Source organism: Crocuta crocuta, unplaced genomic scaffold (genome assembly GCF_008692635.1).
Source record: "Crocuta crocuta isolate KB4526 unplaced genomic scaffold, BGI_CrCroc_1.0 scaffold163, whole genome shotgun sequence".
Taxonomy (NCBI): domain Eukaryota; kingdom Metazoa; phylum Chordata; class Mammalia; order Carnivora; family Hyaenidae; genus Crocuta; species Crocuta crocuta.
This window is the reverse complement of record NW_027529533.1, coordinates 19,103-42,529: the sequence shown is the minus strand read 5'-3', so window position 1 is coordinate 42,529 and position 23,427 is coordinate 19,103. Positions and strand designations below refer to the sequence as shown.

Here is a 23,427-nt window from a genome sequence, read left to right as displayed (position 1 = left end):
GCCCCTCCCCCAAGGTAGCTAACATACTGAGGCACTACTCACAGTTGTTGAACAGAAGCGTTCTTACATTCTTCCAATAATACATTTCTGCTTGGTATTGGGGCAGGATCCTGGGCCTAAGAGGTGTTCTGCCTCTCTCTAAGGACAACAAGTTTTGCACTTACCCTTTCCCTAGAGGCAGTGGACCTTTGCCTAGGTCCTGGATGCAGGAAGGTTTGCTCTGTGTCCACCAGTGTCTAATGGCTTTCTTATACCAAAGTCTGAGGAAGTGAGTAGTGTTTCACATCTGTCACCCAATACCATTCTGTCAACCACTACCTGCATGCCTTTGTCACTGAGGGATCTCTTCCTTCCAGGTTCCTACCCTAGGGGTTCTCATTGTTACCCAGTGGAGGTTTATAGAAAGGAACCCTTGAGTGAATGGATGTTAATTACTGTCATTTCAGGGCTCCCACTTATTCTAAAGGTATATTTTAATCCACATTTTGTCTTTAAAGAATACTCTAAAAATTCAAGTGGTTCCTGTTGGGAGACAATTCTTCCAGGGTCTCCCATTTCCAAGTGATTTATGTATAGACGCACTGACTGTCTTTGTTTTGGACCACCTTTTCAGCCTGGGAAAACACAGACAGGTTTGATTACTGTCTACTATCGTAAAGGTGTCTCCCTCCAGACCTAAAGGCAAGCATGCTTAATACCTATTACAAAATATTTAGGTTCCCTGAGCTCAGGGTTCGTCCCTTGCAATGCAACCCACTGCCTACATAGGTGTCACCTGGCCCTCTTCTAATGGCACTGTAGGGTTGGGGGTCAGGGATCCAGCAAATACTGACTCTCTGATAAATGCTATTACAGTAAGTAATAAAGTCCTTTTTCTCTGATTCAGGAAACTGTGGCTCACTAACTTAAAATTTGAAGGTAGAGTAAAATCTTAGACTCTTCTAAGTCCTTGATAATTCCTTCTTACTTGCTTTAGTATTCTATTCTCTGCCAAAGGGGAAACCATTCATGTATCCTATCTCCCCTTGAAAGGTCTTGCTGAGTTCCTTTGGTTACCTTCTCTGATGGATATTAAGAAAAATTATGATTGATGGGGCACATGGGTGGCTCAGTTGGTTGGACGTCCAACTTCAGCTCACGTCATGATCTTGCAGTCTGTGTGTCTCAGCTCTGCATCGGGATCTGTGCTAACAGCTCAGAACCTGGAGCCTGCTTTGGATTCTGTGTCTCCATCTCTCTCTGCCCCTTCCCTGTTCAGATTCTGTCTCTACCTTTCTCTCTCAAAAATAAACACTAATTTAAAAAAAAATATGACTTTTCTTGTTGTTAGGATGGGGGTAATAAAATTATCTGGCAGCTTTCTACATCTTAAGGGGAGGCACAGCTCCCAAGGTATACCTATTTGATTACTTTCTATTACTAAAGATAGACATTTACTAATTTGTAAAGTCTACTGCTCTGTTAGCGCACATGTTTAGTTTTTTAAAGTAGTATAAGTTCATATGAGGAACTCTTAAGAATTTTGAAAAACTGTCCATGTGATGTTTCATCACAGAGATGGAAGCAATGGACCAAGAATGTTTACCTTCCAGCATAGGTGAGGCCAAAGAGGGTGAAAGAATCTGATTCATGAGAGACATTCTACATAATTAATGTACATGTGAAGTGGCCACCAAGTCTTCTAGAAGATTGGGGGAGGGGGAGACATTTAAGAAAACTATAACCACTTGGGGTTAGAGAGAGGGCTTTTGAAACTCTCAAAACTGAATAGGAGGATATGACAGAAAACCTTGAAAAGGATGCAAAGAACAGAAGAACAGCAAGTGGTATTGTGAGAAAACTCACTACATTCATTCTTACTTTCTGGTAAACAGAATCTAGATTTCTTTTTTTGTTTGTTTGTTTGTTTGTTTATTTATTCATTTCGAGGAAGAAAGGACAAGGGGAGGGGCAGTGAAAGAGGAAGAGAGAATCCCAAGCAGGCTCCATGCTGTCAGGGCAGAGCCTGATGTAGGGCTCGATCTTATGAACTGGGAGATCATGATCTGAGCTGAAATCAAGAGTCGAACACCCAACCGACTGAGCCACCCAGGTGCCCCCAGAATCCAGATTTTTGTGAGATTTACCTCTTCTGCATTGTGAAAGTCTGGTTAGGGCTCCCAACTAAAGTGCCCACTCTTCCCCTATCCAAGTTTCCCAGGATTCTCTGAATCACAAAAGATAGAAAAACAGTTGGAACTGATTCATCACCGAGCTGTTAGTTTCTCATACATAGAACCTAGAACAGCCTTGGTTCCCATCTTTTTAAAATGTGGCTTAATTTTTCTTCTAACTCTGTGAATTACCCAATATTCCCATTTTGCTTAAGTTTCTGTTACTTGCAACCAAAGAAAGCCAATCGATACAGGGTAAGTGGTCCAATAGAGGGCATGGCAGAGGTCAAAGGAAGCTTTTGAACATAGGTAGCCTGAAATCTAGACACTTTATTAAAAGAACATGTTATTAACAACTGTCAAAATTGCTGGGTATGGTACAATAACTCACTGATTTTATATTTCTGTGTGCTTATAGTTAATTAACATTTTCTATTGGTTAGGCTAATGTTTTCTTATTACTACAAACTATATTTAGGGTTCATTCTCATTATCTCCCATGTTAGAAATCAAAACAAATGAGAATGAACTGAAATAATATGCATTACATACTACAGGAAAAATATCAAGAAGGGGGTGCTAACAGTAGAAAATTATCTGTTACAATTAAATATAGCTATTTTTGCTTTTTAAGATTCCAGTTATGAACTCAGCTGTACTAGGAAAACCGTATGTGCAGAAAATTTCAAGAATCAGATACCCCAGGTAGGTATTAAAAGGGACAAATACAGTGGAGCACAAAGTACGATGTTCTCAACAAATGTCTCAAAAATATGGATGAAGCAAAAATGAGACAAACTACTACAAACACATCACCCTGACAAGTAAGTGCTTTTGGAATGAAAAATTACTTTTCTGGCTAATCTTTCCCTCTCATTATACAGATGAGGCTCTATGGCTTCTCCTCTCATTATATAGATGAGGGAGACCAACTGATTTGTCCAGAAAGCTTACAAAGGTAGATTTCACACATGGCTCAGATGGGGGAGCCTCTCTTTTTGAGAGGAGGATAGCAGAATGTTTAGATCCTCTTCAATTTAGCAATATAACTTGTAGAATTAACAAGTTTTAAGATTCTCTTACATACATTTTTACATATTATATACATATAAGGTTATACAGATTATCACACATAACTATGTATAATATACATAATTGTGTGTGTGTGTGTGTGTGTGTGTGTGTGTGTGTGTATAATCTCATTGAGTCCTTTTTAGGGTTATATCATTACCATTCAAAAAATGTAAAAACACATTTATAATGAAAGATATGGTTGTGTCAAGATAATAATCAGGATAAGACTACCTAATATATCTTTAATATCCAAGATTTTTTTTTTAAATATAACTAAGCAGAACAAGAATATTCTACCACAGGTTAGTTTCAGACAAGATTACTCAACCTTGGAACTACTGATATTTGGGCAGGATAATTCTTTGTTGTGAGGGGCTGTCCAATGCATGACAGGGTATCTAGCAGCATCCCTGACCTTTACCCACCCCTAGATGCCAGTAATACCACTAGTCACAAGCAAAAATGTCTCTTGACATTGACAAATGTCTCCTGGGGGCAAAACTGCTCCCTGGTTTAAAAACACTGTTTTTAACATCATGTCTACAACAAAGCAAATACAACTTCAGCTGTGTGATATCACTGTGAAGTCAACTATGATTAAACTAGAGTCACATTTTTATTCTAATTCAAAATATTTCATGGCTAGACCCAAGTTAAATTAATTATACCAGTTTTTGTCTAGAGCTGAGCTTCCAATTCAGTAGTCACTAGCCCTATCGGAAGGGAGAGGTATAGTAAGGGTGAAATAATCACTGGATTTTGAAGCCTTGGTTGAAAAAAAGAATGTAAAATATTGTAATTTTCATGTTAACTGAGCTAATTTGGGTATACTTACTGGGTGAAATATTAAAATTAATTTTACTTGCTTTTACCTTTTTTAAAGGTGCTACTATAAAATTCCAAGTTAAATATATGACTCACATTATATTTCCATTGGACAACAATGGTCTAGAGACTGGAAGTGATTATTATTTTTTAATAGGTTCTTCAATCTACCAAATAAGCTACAATGATTTTGTAAAGCTCTCCACAACCCTATGAAACCAGCTCATAACTCTTGAGCATCACAATTCTTTATTATCATGCCTAAATGATTTTTCTCCTTCTTTAAACCAATTACTTCTATTCCAATGCTTTATTCTCAGTGTTTCAATTGGTTCTTTTCTGATTGTTGATTTATCTTCATGTTGTTTTTTATCATTCTCCTGCACGTTGGTTTCTTTTATACACTTGGGCGCTTTCCTTGCAGAATGTTGAGATGCTGCAGCATCCATCATACTTAGAAAATCATAAGCAGGAAGAGGAGGTTTCCATTTCTGAGCAGGTAAAATTGCTGAAAGGAAGATACAATCAAAGGTTAATAATGAACAGATATAACATCATCATACAAATATACCAGAAAATATTTTATTTTGAAAAATATAGATGTAAGAGTAAAGGTTTAACCACTTTTTACATACCTAAACAAAACTAGATTCGTTTTATCATTGTCTAAGAAACTTGATACATCTGTCATTACTAGCCATTTTCATTTTTTATATTATATTTGCAAACTATTATATTCCAAATAATAGTAATAGGGGAAAAAAAAGGCCCAGAATCTCCCTGCTAGTTAACCCTTATTGAGATTTTTAAAAAAATAGCAATATGTTAATGAGATCACATACAGGCAGATACAAGTTAAAATGAAAAAGCCTCCTGTTTCCCACCTTATCCAACTTTACCCCAAAGAACTGAAACTTTTTTAATTCCAGTATAGGGAACATAGTGCTATATTAGTTTCAGGTGTACAGTATAGTGATTCATCAGTTCAACACATTACTCTCTGCTCATCACATTAAGTGTAGTCTTAACCCCTTTACCTAGTTTGCCCATTCCTCCACCCACCTTTCCTCTGGTAACCACCAGTTTGCTCTCTATAATTAAGAGTCTGTTTTTTGGTTTGTCTCTTTATTTCTTTGTTCATTTGTTTTACTTCTTAAATTCCACATATGAGTGAATCATACAGTATTTGTCTTTCTTTGACTTATTTCACTTAGCATTATACCTTCCAGGTCCATCCATGTGGTTGCAAATGGCAAGATTTCATTGTTTCTTTATGGCTGAGTAATAATCCATTATGTGTATATACCACATCCTCTTTATCCATTTATCTATCAATAAACAGTCTGCCTCCTTTATTTGGCTGTTGTAAATAATGCTGCAATAAACATAAATGCTGCATATATCTTTTTGAATTAGCATTTTCATATTTCATGGGTAAATACCTAGTAGTGGAATTACTGAATCATATGATAATTCTACTTTTAATTTTTTGAGGAACCTCCATGCTATTTTCCAAAGGGGTTGCTCCAGTTTACAATCCCCCAACACTGCATGCAGGTTCCTTATTCTCTGAATCCTCATCAATACTTGTTTCTTGTATTTTTTATTTAGCCATCCTGACAGGTGTGATGTGATATCTCATTATGGTTTTGATTTGCAGTTCCCTAATGATGAGTAATGTTGAGCATCTTTTCATGTGTCTGTTGACCATTTGGATGTCTTCGTTGGAGAAATATCTGTTCATGTCTTTTGCCCATATTTTAATTGGATTATTTGGTTTTTGGCTTTGAGTTGTATAGTTCTTTGTTTTTTGGATACTAACCCTTTATCAGATATGTCATTTGCAAATGTCTTCTCCCATTCAGTAGGTTGTCTTTTAGTTTTGTCGATTTTTCCTATGCTATGCAGGAGCTTTTTATTTTGAGGGCCCCAATAGTTTATTTTTGCTTCCTTTTCCCTTGCCTCAGGAGGCATATTAGAAAAATGCTGCTATGGCCAATGTCAAAGAGGTTATTCCCTTTGCTCTCTTCTAGGATTTTTATGGTTTCAGGTCTCACATTTAAGTTCTAATCTATTTTGAGTTTATTTTTGTGTATGGTGTGAGAAAGTAGTCTAGTTTTATTCCTTTGCATGTAGTTGTCCAGTTTCCCAACACCATTTCTTGAAGACAATATCTTTTTCCCATTACATATTTTCACCTCCTTTGTCAAAGATTAATTGGCCATATAACTGCAAGTTTATTTCTGGCCTCTCTATTCTGTTTCATTGATCTATATGTTTATTTTTAAGCCAGTACCATACTGTTGTGATTACCACAGCTTTGTAGTATATCTTGAAATCTGGGATTGTGATACCTCCGGTTTTGTTCTTTTGCAAACTTGCTTTAGCTGTTTTGGGGTCTTTTTTCTGGTTCCATAGACATTTTAGGACTGTTCTAGTTCTGTGAAAAATGCTGTTGATATTTTGATAGGGATTACATTAAAATCTATAGACTGCTTTGGGTAGTATGGAAATTTTAACAAATTAATTCTTCCAACCCACGAGCATGGCATATCTTTCAATTTATTTATGTTGTTTTTCTATTATCAGTGCTTTATGGTTTTCACAGTATAGTTCTTTTACCTCCCTGGTTAAGTTTACTTCTAGGTATTTTATTGTTTTTGGTGCAATTTTAAATGGGCTGGTTTTCTTAATTTCTCTTTCTACTACTTCATTGTTACTGTGTAGAAATGCAGTGGATTTCCATATATTGACTTTGTATCCTGCAACCATATAGAATTCATTTATCAGCTTTTTAGTGGAGTTGTTAGGGTTTTCTATATATAGGATCATGTCACCTATGAATACTGACAGATTTACTTCTTCCTTACCAATTTGATTCCTTTTATTTCTTTTTCTTGTTTCATTGCTGTGGTTAGGACTTCTAGTACCATGCTGAATAAAAGTGGTGACAGTGGACATCCTTTCTTGTTCCTACTCTTAGAGGAAAAGCTCAGTTTTTCACTAAGTTCAATATGTTAACTGCGGGTTTTTCATATATAGACTTTATTATGTTGAGGTATGTTCCCTTTAAACCCACTTTGTTGAGACTTTTTATCATGAATGCATGTTGTAATTTGTGAAATGCTTTTTTCTGCATCTACTGAAGTGATCGTATGGTTTTTATCTTTTGTCTTATTAATGTGATGCATCATGTTGATAATTTGCAGATGTTGAACCACACTTGAATCCAAGGAATAAATCCCACTTGATCGTAGTGAATGATTTTCTTAATGTATTGTTGGATTACGTTTGCTAATATTTTGTTGACGATTTTTGTATCTATGTTCATTAGAATATTGGCCTGTAAAGAGCCCTTTTTTTGTAGGCTCTTTATCTGATTTTGATATTCCAGTAATGCTGGCCTCATAGAATGAATCTGAAAGCTTTCCATACTCTTCTATTTTACGGAATAGTTTGAGAACAAGGTATTAACTCTTCCTTAAATGTTTGGTAGAATCACCTGTGTAGCCATCTGGTCCTGGATTTTTGTTCGTTGGGAGTCTTTTGATTATTGATTCAATTTCATTGCTGGTAATTAGTGTGTTCAATTTTCTATTTCTCCTTGATTCAGTTTTGGGAGGGTCTATATGTCTAGAAATTTGTTTATTTCTTCTAGGTTGTCCAATTTGTTGGCATATCATTTTTCATAATATTCTCTTATAAATCTTTGTATTTCTGTGGTGTTGTTATTTCTCCTCTATCATTTCTGATTTTAGGTTTCTGAGTTCTCTGTTTTTTTTTTTTTTTCCATGATCTGGCTAAGGGTTTATCAATTTTGTTGATCTTTTCAAAGAACTAGCTCCTGGTTTTACTGATCTATTGTTTTTTTAGTTTTCCTGGCCTTTATATCTGCTCTGATCTTTATTTCCTTCTTTCTACTGGTTTTGGGTTTTGTTTGTTCTTTTTCTAGGTACTTTAGGAGAAAGGTTAGGTTTTTATTTGAGGTTTTTCTTCTTGAGGTGGGCCTATATTGCTCTAAACTTCCCTTTAGAACAACTTTTGCTGCATCCCAAAGATTTTGGACCATTAGGTTTTCATTTCATGGCCTCTCTATATTTATTTCCGTTGTCTCTCTCTATTTCCTTTTTGATATCTTGGTTGGCCCATTCATTGTTTAATAGCATGTTACTTAACCTCCTGGTAGTTGTGTTCTTTCCATATTTTTTTCTTCTAATTTGATTTATAGTTTCATAGAGTTGTGGTCAGAAAAGATACATGGAATGACTTGTCTTTCAATTTGTTGAGACTTGTTGTGTGGCCTAATATGTGCTCTATTCTGGAGAATGTTTTGTGTGCACTTGAAAAGAATGTAAATTCTGCTGTTTTAGGATAGAATGTTCTGAATATATCTGTTGGATCCATCTGGTCCAATATGTCATCCAAAGCCAATGTTTCCTTGGTTGATTTTCTGTTTGGATGACCTATCCATTGATATAAGTGGAGTATTAAAGTTCTCTACTATTACTGTATTACTCTCAATTAATTCCTTTATGTTTGTTACTAGCTGCTTTATGTCTTTGGGTGCTCCCATGTTAATGTATAAATATTTATAATTGTTTATATCTTCTTGGATTGTTTCATGAATATATAGTGTCTTTTTTGGTCTGTTGTTACAATCTGTTTTAAAGTCTATTTTGTCTGATATACCTATTGCTACCCTGGCTTTTTCACTTTCATTTGGATGATAAATGCTTTTCTGTCAGTTCACTTTCACTCTGCATGTGTCCTTAGGTTTGAAGTGAGTCTCTTATAGGTAGCATATAGATGGGGCTTTCTTTTTCTTTTTCTTTTTTATCCATTCCCTCACTCTGTCTTTTGAATGCAGCATTTAGTCCATTTACAAATTTGCATTCAAGGTAATTATTGATAGGTATGTATTTATTGCCATTTGATACTTGTTTTATGGTTGTTTTGGCAGTACTCTGCTCCTTTCTTCTCTTGCTTTATTCTCTGATGATTTACTGGGTTTCTTTAGCGGCATGCTTGGATTCCTTTTTTTTTTTTTCTTTTGCTTTCTTTTATTTTTTCTTTTTTTGCATATCTGTTACTGGTTTTTGACTTGTTACCATTAGGGGTGTGTGTGTGTGTGTGTGTGTGTGTGTGTGTGTGTAATCTTATGCATATAGGAGTTTATATTAAGTCTATATTAAGTTTGAACCCATTCTTTACTCTTCCCCAGCCATGTTTTAAGAATATGATGTCATACTTTACATCCTTTTATTTTGTGAATCTCTTGACTGATTTTTACAGATAAACTTAATTTTACTGCTCTTGTGCTTCCTACTTTTCTTACTTCTGCTTATGGGCTTTCTTTTCTTTCCATTTAGAGTCCTGTTTCTAGTAGGGCTATTTTAATGGCCATGAATTCTTTTAACTTTTGTTTGTGTGGGAAACTCTCCTTCTATTTTAAATGATAGCTTTGCCAGATATTCTTGGCTGCAGACTTTTCCCTTTCAGCACTTTGAATATTTCATGCTACTCCCTTGCAGCCTGCAAAGTCCCTGCTGAAATATCTGACAGCCTTTTGGGATTTCCCTTGTAGTAACTGTTTACTTTTCTCTTGCTGCTTTTAAAATTCTCTACCAGTCCTTTTTGCCATTTTAATTACTATGTGTCTTGGTGTAGACCTCCTTGGGTTGATTTTGTTGGGGGCTCTCTGTGCTTCCTGGATCTAGATTTGTTTCCTTCCCCAGATTTGGGGATTTCTTCCCCTAGCTACTATTTCTTCAAATACATTTTCTGCCTCCTTTTCTCTCTCTTCTTTTTCTGAGATCCCTATAATGCAAATGTTATTATACTTGATGGTGTCACTGAGTTCCTTAAGCCTATTTTCATTTTTTATTATTTTTTTCTTTCAGCTTAATTGCTTTCCTCTGACTTGCCAATCCATTCTTCTGCTTCTTATGGTCTTCCATTTATTCCATCTAGTGATTTTTACTTTCAGTTATTGAGTTCTTTATCTCTTATTGGTTCTTTTTTGTTTTATAGATCTTCGTTAAGAGTCTCACTGAGGTCCTCCACTCTTTTCTCAAGTCTAACAAGTATCTTTGGGATGCTTACTTAAATTCTCTGAGGCATATGACTTTTTTCCATTTTGTTTAGCTCTCTTGCTGTGATTTTTGTTCTATTCTTTCATTTGGGACATATTCTTCTGTCTCATTTTTTCCAACTCTGTTTCAATGTGTTAGGAAAGTCAGGTATGTCTCCTGCTTTTGAAAATAGTGGCCTTGTGAAGAAGAGGTCCTGTAGGGCCCTGGACTCCAGGGTCCCCTGTTCATCAGCACCTGGCACTTCATGGATGTTGTCATTGTGCCTGCCTGTTGTGGTTGAGCCACTTTTGCTTCAGTGCAGTTGTCTGCAATGACTCTGCCTGCTGTGGAGAGGGCAATCCCTGTGTTGTCAGTGGGCCAGTCTGGGGCCGTCTCGGTTTCAGTTGAGCCAGACTAGTTATTTGCCAGAGATGCAGTAGCAAAGGGCACTGTCCCTGTCTTGTCACCTGAGAAGCTTCTGTTGGAGGGTGGTGCCTATAGTCTAAACAGCTGGTTGCCCCCAGCCTACTGCGGGGGCTGCAGTTGGATTGATGTTTGTGGTTATCTTCCTCTTTCCCCAAGGCAGGAGTTAATTTGAAGTGGTGCTGGCCTCTGTCACAGCTGCTTGAACACTGCCATGCTTTTTACAACACTTTGGATGGGCGCCAGCCAAGGGCATATTGGAGGGGCATGTCCACAGGAGAGTGCAAAGGAGGATTAGCAAGTTAGGTGCAGAGTGTTGGCACTGAGCTGTTTCCCTCAGGTATCAAGTCTAGGCTAGGGGACAGGAAAGGGAAATGGTGCCTGCCAGCTCCTTTGTTCCTAGAGAAGTTTCCTAAAGATCCCTGCCTCTCCAGCACACACTAAGATTAGTAAATAAATCTCCTTCTGAGATAGCCCAAGTGATTTTCAAACTGCTGCCTCTAGGCTGTATCTGTTTGGCTGTTTGTTGTGCTGTCTCTTTAAGGGTGGGACTCCAACCTCCAGGTTCTCCCAGAGAACCCAATGAATTTTAAAGTTCCAGGTGTTAAACCCTGCTGGTTGTAAGAACTCACAAAATTAGGCTTCTCTGGTTTTCAAAGCCAAATGTGGGGATTTGTCTTCCCCAGGTGGGTTCCCCATGCCTGTAGTGCTTTGTGTCAGGGTCTGTTTCTCTCTCTGTGAGCCTGCGGGGCCTCTCCCTCCTGAGGACAGTCTTGTGGGTCTCTTCAGCTCCCCACAATGTGTCTGTCCTTCATAATTTCTTTGCTTCCCCTTCTCTACATTTAGCTGTGAGGGTCTATTCTGCCAGTCTTCGAGTCATTTTCTGGGTTTTTATGTTGATGTGGGTGTTATCTAGTTGTATCCATGGGATGAGGTGAATTTAGGATTTTCTTACTTTGTCATCTTCCCAAGAAGTTCCCCTGGAACAATTTCTTATGAATCATTATAGAAAAAAATTTTGGAACATATACATTTATATGACAAGTATTCCTTTACATTTTAAAACATTTTGTTTTTGAAACTTTTTTCCTTAAATTTGAGTATATTTGACACACAAAGTTACATTACTTTCAGGTGTGTAACACAGTAATTCAATAAATTTGTGTTATGCTACACTTACTGTAAGTGTAGCTACCATCTGTCACCACACAACTCTATTACAGCATCATTGACTATATTCCTATGCTGTACCTTTCATCCCTATGACTTATTTATTCCATAGCTGGAAGCCTGTCTCTCCCTCTTCCCTTCACCTGTTTTTCCCATCCCCCCCTCTAGCCCTTCCCTCAGGCAGCCATCAGTTTGTTCTCTGTACTTATAGATCTGATTCTGCTTTTTCTTTCTTCATTTGTTTTGTTTTTCAGATTCCACATAGAAGTGGAATCATATGGTATTTGTCTTTCTCTGACTTATTTCCCTTAGCGTAATACCCTTTATGTCCACCCATGTTGGTAAGCATGTGGAAAAAAAGGAACCCTTGTGGAGTGTTGGTGGGAATGCAAACTGCTTCAGACAATGTGGAAAACAATATGGAGGCTTCTAAAAAATTAAAAATGGAAATACCATACGATCCAATAATTCTGGTACTAGTATTTACACTAATTTGAAAAGATACATGCACCCCTGTGTTTACTGCAGCATTATTTATAATAGTGAAGATATGGACCCAACCCAGATATCCATTGATAGATGTTTTGGAAGCTTTTGATTTACAGTTTCCATACACTTTTTGAAAACAAGTTCATTAATTATAGACAGGAATACTTAAAAGTTGCTATAGAATCAATTGTACTATAAAAAGACAGTGATTGGATAGTGTCTTAGATTTCATGGTAGTGAATTTGAACATTATTTTAAAACATTGATCAGTAGAAGAGAAAAAATGACTTAATCTGATAATATTATGATACTTCTCTCCATTTAGGAGACAGACTTTACAAACAAAATTTAGAATGTAGTTGTCCATTTAAAATAATATTTTAAGAAATAAATGTGCAAGTAAACCCTTAAAAAATAAATTCCAGTGAAAGAATCTCTACATTACATGGAAAAATAATAAATGTTGATAAAATACAAGCTGCAGCATGTCTCATAAATGAAATAAATACCTTTAAGAGCTTAGGAAATTCATATAAATTCTAATTTCCAGAGGTGGATTAAAGCTCCAACAAAATCTGCATAAGTACATATGTAGTTTATCTATACTCTACTTGATATATAATTTCCTTATGCAGCCTCAATTATATGAAATCCTAGTACATGGTATATAGACAAGGTATTAAATTTAGGCTACACTTGTAGTTGATGTTTAAAATTACTGTTGTGAGGTTAGCAGATTCAAAAGTGACCAACAGGTAAAATATTTTCTTGAATATAAGGAATAGCTAAGAGGTAAGAACGTTTGTTGTTTTCAAAATGCAGATAAAGTATGTTTATTAAAGCCATTAAATTATCTTTAAGGAAAGTCCAACTTGAAACCTAAATACCTAACATATTTATTTCTAGGTACAGTAAACACTGCAGCCTAGTGGTCTGACATGATGGCAAAATGCCTATAAGTAGGCATTTCAATTGTGCTAATTATTTGTTAAGTAAACTCTACAAAGATCCCAATGTTTTCCATTGCAAGTAAACTGTACTCTCATCATGTATGAATAGTAAATGCTTTATTATCAAATTAGTAATGATAATATTAGCTAATGTTTACTGAACCTTTACTGTGTACCAGACATTATGCTTTTAGTCTTTACAATTCTGTGAAGTAAGTATAATTTTTATCCCAATTTTATAGATGAGAAAATCAGGGCCTAAAAAGGCCAGAAAACTTAAAGAAGGTTAAATGGAAATCTCAAATAAGAACAGCAAGTTGTCACAATTTCACAGAAATTAAGATGTGCAATGAGCATGGTAAAGCAGACACACATGGCACTGCATTACAGACTCAGGCTTTACTGGGAGTAGCTACAACACCCCAGTCTCAGATCTGTCTCCCAAAGAGTGATGAGAGCAGGTCCTGTTGGGACAGGAGACAAGACTCAATACACCAAAGTACTACTCGGTTTGCTTCTTTCCTGCTGCAGAGGCTGCAGGAATAATTTAAGAATAGGAACACTGGTGGGGCGCCTGAATGGCTCAGTCGGTTAAGTGTCCGACTTCAGCTCAGGTCATGATCTCATGGTTCGGGAGTTCAAGCTCCGTGTAGGGCTCGGTGCTGACAGCTCAGAGCCTGGAGCCTGCTTCCGATTCTGTGTCTCCTTCTCTCTCTGACCCTCCCAAGCTCACTCTCTGTCTCTCAAAAATGAATAAATGTTAAAAAAAATAATAAAAGAATAGGAACACTGTTACAAAGAAATAATGGAAACCTCTCAAAGAGTGACTTGGCAAAGGCATTAACAAAATTATAATGGAAGATACGCCACTCTTAGGAAACTAAAAAAAATAATTCTGGTTCTTTCCTCTTGGTAATTTTAAGTTGAGGAATCAAAGCCCTAATGATGCTCCTTGTATGAAAGAATCTCTGTACAAATAATAATAATACTTTAGATTTTATACCTTACTAAATGCGTTTACATACATACTTGATTTTTAAAATAACTATATGACATAGAGTAGGAACTATTAATCTCATTTTACAGTTGCAGAAGAGGAAAAAAAGACTTGCCTAGAGCCACACCATTAGTAATCAAGGAGGTTGGATAATGAGCTCGGGTTTCTGTATCTTTGAACATCACCATCTTTTTTACTTATTTTTATTTATTTATTTAATTGAAGTACTGTTGATATACAGTATTAGTTTCAGTTTCAGGTATACAACAGAATGATTTGACATTCACATATATTATGAAATGATCACCATACATCTAGTTACCATCTGTCCCCACAGAAAATTAGAATATTAACTATATTGCCTATGATGTACTTTTCATCCCCATGATTTATTTTATAACTGAAAGTTTGTATCTCTTAACGCCCTTTGTGTATTTTGTCCATCTCTCCTCCAATCCCCTCTCCTCTGACAACTAGTTCTGTGTCTGTTTTGTTTATTTGTTTTTTAGATTCTACATATAAGTGATATTGTACAGTATTTATGTTCCTCTCTCTTAGCATAATGCTCTCTAGGTCCATCCATGTTTTCACAAATGGCAAGATTTCATTCTTTTTTATGGATGAGCAATATTCCATTGTGTATAAATAGCACACCTTCTTTATCCATTCGTCTATCTATGGACACTTGGGTTGCATCCATATCTTTGCTATTGTAAATAATGCTGCAGTAAACATAGAGATGCATATATTTTTTCAAAGTAGTGTTTTCAATTTCTTTGGGTAAATACTCAGACGTGGAATTACTAAAGCACATTTTATTTTTAATCTCTTGAGGAACCTCCATAATGTTTTCCACAGTAGCTGTGCCAACTTACATTCTCACCAACAGTGCACAGGTTCACTTTTTTCCACATCCTTGACAACGCTATTTTTTGTCTTTTTGATACTAGCCATTCTGACTAGTATGAGGTAATATCTCATTGTGGTTTTGATTTGCATTTCCCTGATGATTAGTGAATGTCTTTTCATGTGTCTGTTGGCCATCTGTATGTCTTCTTTGGAAAAATGTCTATTTAGGTCCTCTATCCATTTTAAATTGGATTATTTGTTTTCTTGGTGTTGAGATATATGTGTTCATTATATACTTTAGATATTAACCCCTGATCAGATATATCATTTACAAGTATCTTCTCTCATTCATTAGGTTCCCTTTTCATTTGTTGATAGTTTCTTTTGCTCTGCAAAAGTTTTTTAGGTTGGTATAGTCACAACTGTTTATTTTGCTTTAGTTTCCCCTGCCTGGGGGACATCTAGAAAAATACTGCTAAGGCTGAAGTTCAAAAGTTTAGTGCTTATGCTTTCTTTTTTATTTTTTTAAAGTTTACTTGGTTGTGAAAGAGAGAGCATGTGCATGCACTAGCAGGGGAGGGGCAGAGAAGAAAGGGAGACACAGAGTCCAAAGCAAGACTTCAGGCTCTGAGCTGTCAGCACAGAGCCTGGTGCAGGGCTCAAACCCACAAACCATGAGATCATGACCTAAGCCAAAGTCTGAGGCTTACCCGACTGAGCCACCCAGATGCGCCTGCCTATGCTTTCATTTAGGAGTTTTATGGTTTCAGTTCTTACATTTAGGTCTTTAATCCATTTAAAGTTTATTTTTGTGTATGGTATAAGAAAGTGATCCAGTTTTCCTAACACAATTTATTGAAGAAACTGTCTTTTTCCCATTGTATATTCTGGCCTCATTTTCTGTAGATTAATTCACCGTATAAAACTAGGTTTCATTTTTGGGCTCTGTCTTCTGTTCCATTGATCCAAGTGTCTGTTTTTGTACCAGTACCATTCTGTTTTGATTAATATAGCTTTGTAATATTGTTTGAAACTTGACATTGTGATACCTCCAGCTTTGTTCTTCTTCTTCTTTTTTTTTTTAATAGTTTATTGTCAAGTTAGTTTCCACATAACACTCAGTGCTCATCCCCACAAGTGTCCTCCTCCATGCCCATCCCCCCTCCCCCCACATCCATCAGTCCTCAGTTTTTGTCAGCATTCAAGAGTCTCTCATGGTTTGCTTCTCTCCCTTTCCCCCACCATTTCTGCCCTTCTTCTCCCCCTTGTTCCTCCGTCAAGTTCCTCCTAATCCTCCTATACGTGCAAACATATGATATTTGTCCTTCTCTGCCTGACTTATTTCGCTCAGCATAACACCCTCAAGGTCCATCCATGTTGCTACACATGGCCAGATTTCATTGTTTCTCATTGCCATGTAGTATTCCATGGTATAGATAAACCACATCTTCTTGATCCATTCATCTGTTGATGGACACTTAGGCTCTTTCCATGTTTTAGCTATTGTGGAGAGTTCCAGCTTTGTTCTTCTTTCTCAAGATGGCATTGGCTGTGTTTTGTGGTTCCATACAAATTTTAGGATTATTTGTTCTAGTTCTGTGAAAATACTATTGGTATTTTGATAAGGACTCCATTGAATCTGTAGATTGCTTTGGGTAGTATTAATTCCTCCAATCCATGAGCATGATATATCTTTTCATTTGCTGTCTTCAAATTATTTCATCAGTGTCTTCAGAGTACAGATCTTTCACTTCCTTGGTTAAATTTATTCCTAGATATTTTATTTTTTGATGCAGATGTAAATGGATTGCTTGCTTAATTTCTCTTTCTGCTAGTTCAATTAGTGTTTAGAAACATAACAGATTTCTGAATATTAACTCGGTATTCTCCAACTTTACTGAATTCATTTATCAGTTCGAATAGTTTTTTGGTGGAATTTTTAGGGTTTTCTATTTATGGTATCAGGTCATCTGTAAATAATGACAGTTTTACTTCCACTTATTAATTTGAATGCCTTTTATTTTTTTTTCTTCTTGTCTGATTGCTATGGCTAGGAAAGTGGTGAGAGTAGATGGACATCTTTTCTTGTTCCTCATCTTAAAGGAAAAGTTTTCAACTTTTTATCATTGAGTATGATGTTAGCTGTGGTTTTGATGTATATGGCCTTTCTTACATAGAGAATTCATATCATGAACAGATGTTGAATTTTATCAAATGCTTTTTCTGCATCTATTGCAGATGAGATGATTATATAATTTTTATCTTTCATTTTCCTAATGTGGTTAATATTTGCTAATACAGAATTATTATAGAATAAATGTGGAAGAATTCTTTCCTCTTAGACTTTTGGGATACTTTGAGAAGGATAGGTGTTAATTCTTTATTTTTGGTAGAATTCACCTGTGAAACCATCTGGTCTAGAACTTTTGTTTGTTGAGTTTTTTTTTATTACCGATTCAATGTTGGTGGAACTAATTAGTTTATTATTTATTTTTTCCTGATTCAGTCATGGAAATTTGTAAGTTTCTATGAATTTATCCATTTCCTCTAGGTTGTCAAATTATTTAGCATATAATTTTTCATGGTAGTCTCTTATAATCCTTTGTATTTCTGTGATGTTATAACTTCTGTTTCATCCTGAGAGTATTTGAGTCCTTTTTTTTTTTTTCTCTTGATGATTCTGGGTAAAGATCTATCGATTTTATCTTCCTGAAGAATCAAACCTTAGTTTCATTGATCTTTTCTACTGTTTTTTAAGTCTCTATTTCATTTATTTCCAGTCTAATCTTGATTACTTCCTTCCTTCTATAACTTTGAGATTTGTTCTTTTTCCAGGTCCTTTAGGTATAAGAGTACATTGTTTATTTGAGATTTTTCTTGTTCCTGAGGTAGGTCTATATTGCTGTAGACTGTACTCTTTTTTTTTTTTTTTTTTTTTACAAATAGTTTATTGTCAAATTAGTTTCCACATANTTGGCTATTCGGGGTCTTTTGTGGTTCCATACAAATTTTTGGATAGTTTGTTCTGGTTTTGAGAAGTATGCTGGTGCAATTTTGATGGGAATTGCATTGAATGTGTAGAGTGCTTTAGGTAGTAATGACATCTTAACTATATTTATTCTTCCTATCCATGAGCATGGAATGTTTTTCCATTTCTTTGTGTGTAGACTGTACTCTTAAAAGCATTTTTGCTGCCTCCCAAATATTTTGAACCGATGAGTTTCCATTTTCATTTGTCTCTAAGTATTTGTTTTTAATTTCCTCTTTGATTTCTTTGTTGACCCATTGGTTGTTTGGTGATATGTTGTTTAACCTCTATGTGTTTGTGGGGTTTTCTTCCAGCTTTTTTCCCTTCTCTTTCTAATTTCATACCATTGTGGGGGGGGGGGAATGTACAATATGATTTCAGTCTTCTTAAGTTTATTGTTTTGTGGCCTAACCTGTGATCTTTCTTGGATAATGTTCCATTATGTATTTGAAATGAATGTGTATTCTGCTGGGTTTTTTTTAACTTCTTAAAAATGTTTTTAAAATTTATTTCTGAGAGAGAGAGACAGTGTGAACAGGGGAGGGTCAGAGAGAGAGGGAGACACAGAATCCAAAATAGCTCCAAGCTCTGGGCTAGCTGGCAGCACAGAGCCCAATGTGGGGCTCGAACCCACAATCCATGAGATCATGACCTGAGCCAAAGTCGGACACTAAACTGACTGAGCCACCCAGGTACCCCTATTCTGCTGTTTTTATATAAAATGTTCTGTATATATCTATTAAGTCCATCTAATAGAATATGTCATTCAAACTCATTGTTTCCTTATTGATTTTCAGTCTGGATGATCTATCCATTGATGTAACCAGAGTGTTAAAAGTCCCCTATTAGTATTGTATTATTGTTAATTTCTCCCTTTATGTCTGTTAGTATTTGCTTTATATAATTAGGTGTTCCTATGTTGGGTGCATATTTACAACTGTTATATCTTCTTATTGGGTCGATTCCTTTGTTATTGTTATGTCCTTTATTGTTTCTTGTTATGGTCTTTGTTTTAATGTCTACATTTCCTGATAGAAGTATTATTACCCCAACTTCTTTTTGTCTCCATTTGCATGAAATACCTTTTTTCATCCTTTCACTTTCAGTCTGTATGGGTCTTACGTTTTACATCTATTCAGTCACTCTGTGTCTTTTGATTGGTGCATTTAGCCTACTTAAATTTAAAGTAGTTATTGAGGGTTGCCTGGCTGACTCCGTCAGTACGGCATGCAACGCTTGATCTTGGGACTGTGCATTCAAGCTCCACACTGGGTATGGAGATTACTTAGAAATAAAATCTAAAAAAAAAAAAAAAAATTATTGATAGGTGCGCACTTATTGCCATTTTGTTAAGATTTTTCTGGCTGTTTTTGTAGTTCCAGTCTGTTCATTCTCTTTTCCTCTTTCCTTGTGCTTTGATGACTTTCTTTAATGTTTGAATTCTTTTCTCCTTATTTTTTGAGTATCTATTATAGATTTTTGATTTGTGGTTGCCATGAGGTTCATATAAAACACACTATGTATAGTGTAGTCCATTTTAAATTGATGGTCACTTTAGTTTAAAAACACTCTAAAATCACTACATTTTTACTAGTTTCTCCCGCCCCAAAGTTTTATGTCTTTGGTGTTATATTATGTATCTTTTTATTTTGTGTATCCATTAACTAATAATTTTAGAGATGGTAGATTTGACTACTTTTGTCTTTTAATCTTCATGCTGGTTATAAGTGACTGATCTTTATGTCTGCTTTTAACAGTGAGATTTTTTTCCTTTCATAATTGCCTTCTAGTTATGGCCTTTTTTTCTCCATTTAAATAAATCTTATTAACATTCCTTGTAAGGCTGGTTTACTGGTGATGAACTTCTTTCATATTTGTTTGTCTATCAAATTCTTTATCTTTCCTTCAATTGTGAATGATAACCTTGCCAAGTAGAGTATTTTGGGTTGTAAGGTTTTCCCTTCAGCACTTTGACTATATCATGCTCTATTCCCTTCTGGCCTGCAGAGTTTTAGCTGAAAAATCAGTGGAGAGTTACACACAAGAGAATACTCAAAAGACTAGCGGATTTTCTCTTGCTGCTTTTAAGATTCTCTCTTGATCCTTAATTATTGTCATTTTAATGGTTATGTGTCTTAATGTGGACCTCTTTGGATTCACTTGGGGCTCTCTGTGCTTCCTAGATCTGCGTGTCTATTTCCTTCCCGAGGTTAGGGAAGTTTTTAGCTATTATTTCTTCAAATGATGTTTTCTGCCCCTTTCTCCTTCAAGCACCCTGTGCCCCATAATGCAAACCTTAGTCTGCTTGATGTTATCTCAGAGCTCTATTAAACTATCTTCATTTTAGTTTTTTTTTCCTTTTGCTTTTCAGCTTGAATGATTTACACTACCCTGTCTTCCATCCATTCTTTGGATTCTGTAATCTACTTTGATTCCTTCTAACATATATTTTTTTTCATTAATTGTATTCTTCAGGTCTGATGGTTTCTTTTTTATAGTTTGCTTTTAGATTCAAGTTTTTATTTACATTCTAGTTACTTAACATATAGTGTGATATTAGTTTTAGAAGTAGAATTTAGTGGTTCACCACTTACATTTAACATGCAGTGCTCATCACAAGTGCCCTTAATAACCATTACTGTTTTAACCCATCCTCGCCCCCACCTCCTCTCCAGCAACCCTCAATTTGTTCTCTCTAGTTAAGAGTTCATTTTATGGTTTGCCTTTCTTTTTCCCTCCCTTTGTTCATCTGTTTCATTTCTTATATTCTACATGAGTGAGATTATATGGTATTTGTCTTTCTCTGACTTATTTCACTTAAGATAATATACTCTAGCTCCATCCATTCTGTTGCAAATGGCAAGATTTCATTCTTTTTGATGACTGATATTCCATTGTATGTATGTATGTATACACACATACATATCACATTTTCTTTATATATTCATTAGTTGATGGACATTTGAGCTCTTTCCATAATGTGGCTATTGTTGGAAATGCTGCTATAAACATTGAGGTACATATATCCCATCAAATCAGTATGTTTCGTCTGGATAAATACCTAGTAGTGCAATTGTTAGACTGTAGGGTAGATCTATTTTTAACTTTTCAAGGAATCTCCATACTGTTTTCCAGAGGGGCTGCACCAGTTTGCATTTCCAACAATAGTGTAATAAAGTTCTCCTTTCTCCACATTCTCACCAACATCTGGTGTTTTGTGTATTATTAGTTTTAGCCATTCTGACAGGTGTGAAGTGATATTTCATTGTAGTTTTGATTTGCATTTCCCTGATGATGAGTGATGTTGAGCACCTTTTCCTATGTCTATTAGCCATCTAGATATCTTTTTGGAAATAGACATTTGGAAAAATGTCTATTCATGTCTTTAGCCCATTTCTTAACTAGATTATTTGTTTTTTGGGTGTTCATTTTGAGAAGTTATTTATAGAATTTGGATACTAACACTCTATCACATATGTACATTGCAAGTATCTTCTTCATTCTGTAGGCTACCTTTTAGTTTTGCCGATTGTTTCCTTCCCTGTGCAGAAGTTTTTATTTTGATGAAGTCCCAATAGTTCATTTTTGCTTTGGTTTTCCAAGCCTCTGGAGATGTATCTAGTAAGAAGTTGCTATGACTGATGTCAAAGATGCTGGCTGTGTTCTCCTCTAGGATTTTGAGGGTTTCCTGTCTCATATTTAGGGCTTTCATCCCTCTCGAGTTTATTTTTGTGTATGGTATAAGAAAGTGGTACAGTTTCATTCTTTTGCATGTTGCTGTCTAGTTTTTCCAACACCATTTGATGAAGAAGCTATCTTTTTTCCAATGGCTATTCTTCCTGCTTTGTCAAAGAATAGTTGATCATATACTTGTGAGTTCATTTCTGGGCATTCTATTTTGTTCCATTGATCTATGTGTCTGTTTTTATTCCAGTATCATACTGTCTTGACCACTACAGCTTTGTAATATAACTAAAGTGTGGAATTGTGATGTCTTAAGGTTTGCTTTTCTTTTTTAAGATTGCTTTGGCTATTTGGCATCTTTTGTAGTTCCATACAAATTTTAAGATTGTTTGTTCTAGCTTTGTGAAAAATGCTAGAGGTATTTTGATAGGAATTGCGTTACATGTGTAGATTACTTTTGATGGTATAGACATTTAACAGTATTTGTTCCTCTAATCCTTGAGCATGGGAATGTTTTTCCATTTCTTTGTGTCCTCTTCAATTTCTTTCATTAAGTGTTCTATAGTTTTCAGAGTACAGACCTTTTACCTTTTGGTTAGGTTTATTCCTAGGCATTTTATGGTTTTTGATGCAGTTGTAAACGGGATCAATTCCTTGATTTCTTTTTCTGCTGCTTCATTATTGGTGTATAGAAACGCAACAGATTTCTTTTTTTTTTTTTCTTTTTATTAAATTTATTTTGAGAGAGAGCATGAGCAGGGAGGGGAAGAAAGGGTGGGGGGAGAGAATCCCAACCAGGCTCCATGCCCAGTGTGGAGCTCAACGTGGGGCTCAATCTCATGACCATGAGGTCATGACGTTAGCCAATATCAAGAGTCTTTCTTTTAACTGACTGAGCCATCCAGATGCCCCAGAAGTGCAACAGATTTTTGTATGTTGATTTTGTGGCCTGCAACTTTACTGAATTGTGTATCAGTTCTAGACGTTTTTTTTGGTGCAGTGTTTCAGGTTTTCTACATAGAGTATCATGCCATCTGTGAACAGTGAAAGTTTCACTTCTTTGCTGATGTGATTTCTTTTTCTTTTCTGATTACTGAGGGCTTCCAGCATTATGTTAAGCAACTGAGAGTGGACATCCCTGTCTAGGTCCTGACCATAGAGGAAAAGCTTCAGTTTTTCCCCATTGAGGGTTATATTAGCTGTGTCTTTTGTATAAGGTCTTTATGATGTTGACATATGTTTCATCTATACCTACTTTGTTGAGGGTTTTTATAAAGAATGGAAGCTGTACTTTGTCAAATGTTTTTTTTTCCCCTGCATCTAGTGAGAGGATCATATAGTTTTACTCTTTATTTAAAAAACTTTTTTAATGTTTTATTTTTGAGACAGAAAGCAAGAGAGTGCAAGGAGGGGAGAAAACAGAGACAGAGGGAGATACAGAACCCAAAGCAGGCTCCAGGCTCTGAGCTGTCAGCACAGAGCCTGATGCAGGGGTAGAACCCATGAACTGGAAGATCATGATCTGAGCCAAAGTTGGATGCTTAACTAAGCCACGCAGGCACTCCATTCTTTCATTAATTTAGTAGTGTATCACGTTGAATGATTTGTGAATACTGAACCACCTTTGCAGCCCAGGAATAAATCCCACTTGATTGTGGTGAGTGTTTCTTTTAATGTACTGTTGGGTTTGATTTGCTAGTATTTTGTTGAGAAT

At 35.8% G+C, this 23,427-nt stretch overlaps 1 protein-coding gene across 1 annotated transcript in view; it reads right to left on the bottom strand.

Annotated features, from left to right (window-relative positions):
- Positions 1-2,463: 2,463 nt before the first annotated feature.
- The window catches only part of LOC144229237 (thioredoxin domain-containing protein 16-like), a 33,554-nt gene continuing 12,590 nt past the window's right edge, over positions 2,464-23,427 (bottom strand). Inside the window, exon 4 of the mRNA XM_077761225.1 lies at positions 2,464-4,560. Coding sequence (XP_077617351.1) covers positions 4,292-4,560 — 269 coding nt within the window. The 3' untranslated portion in view covers positions 2,464-4,291. The remainder of the gene's footprint in view (positions 4,561-23,427) is intronic.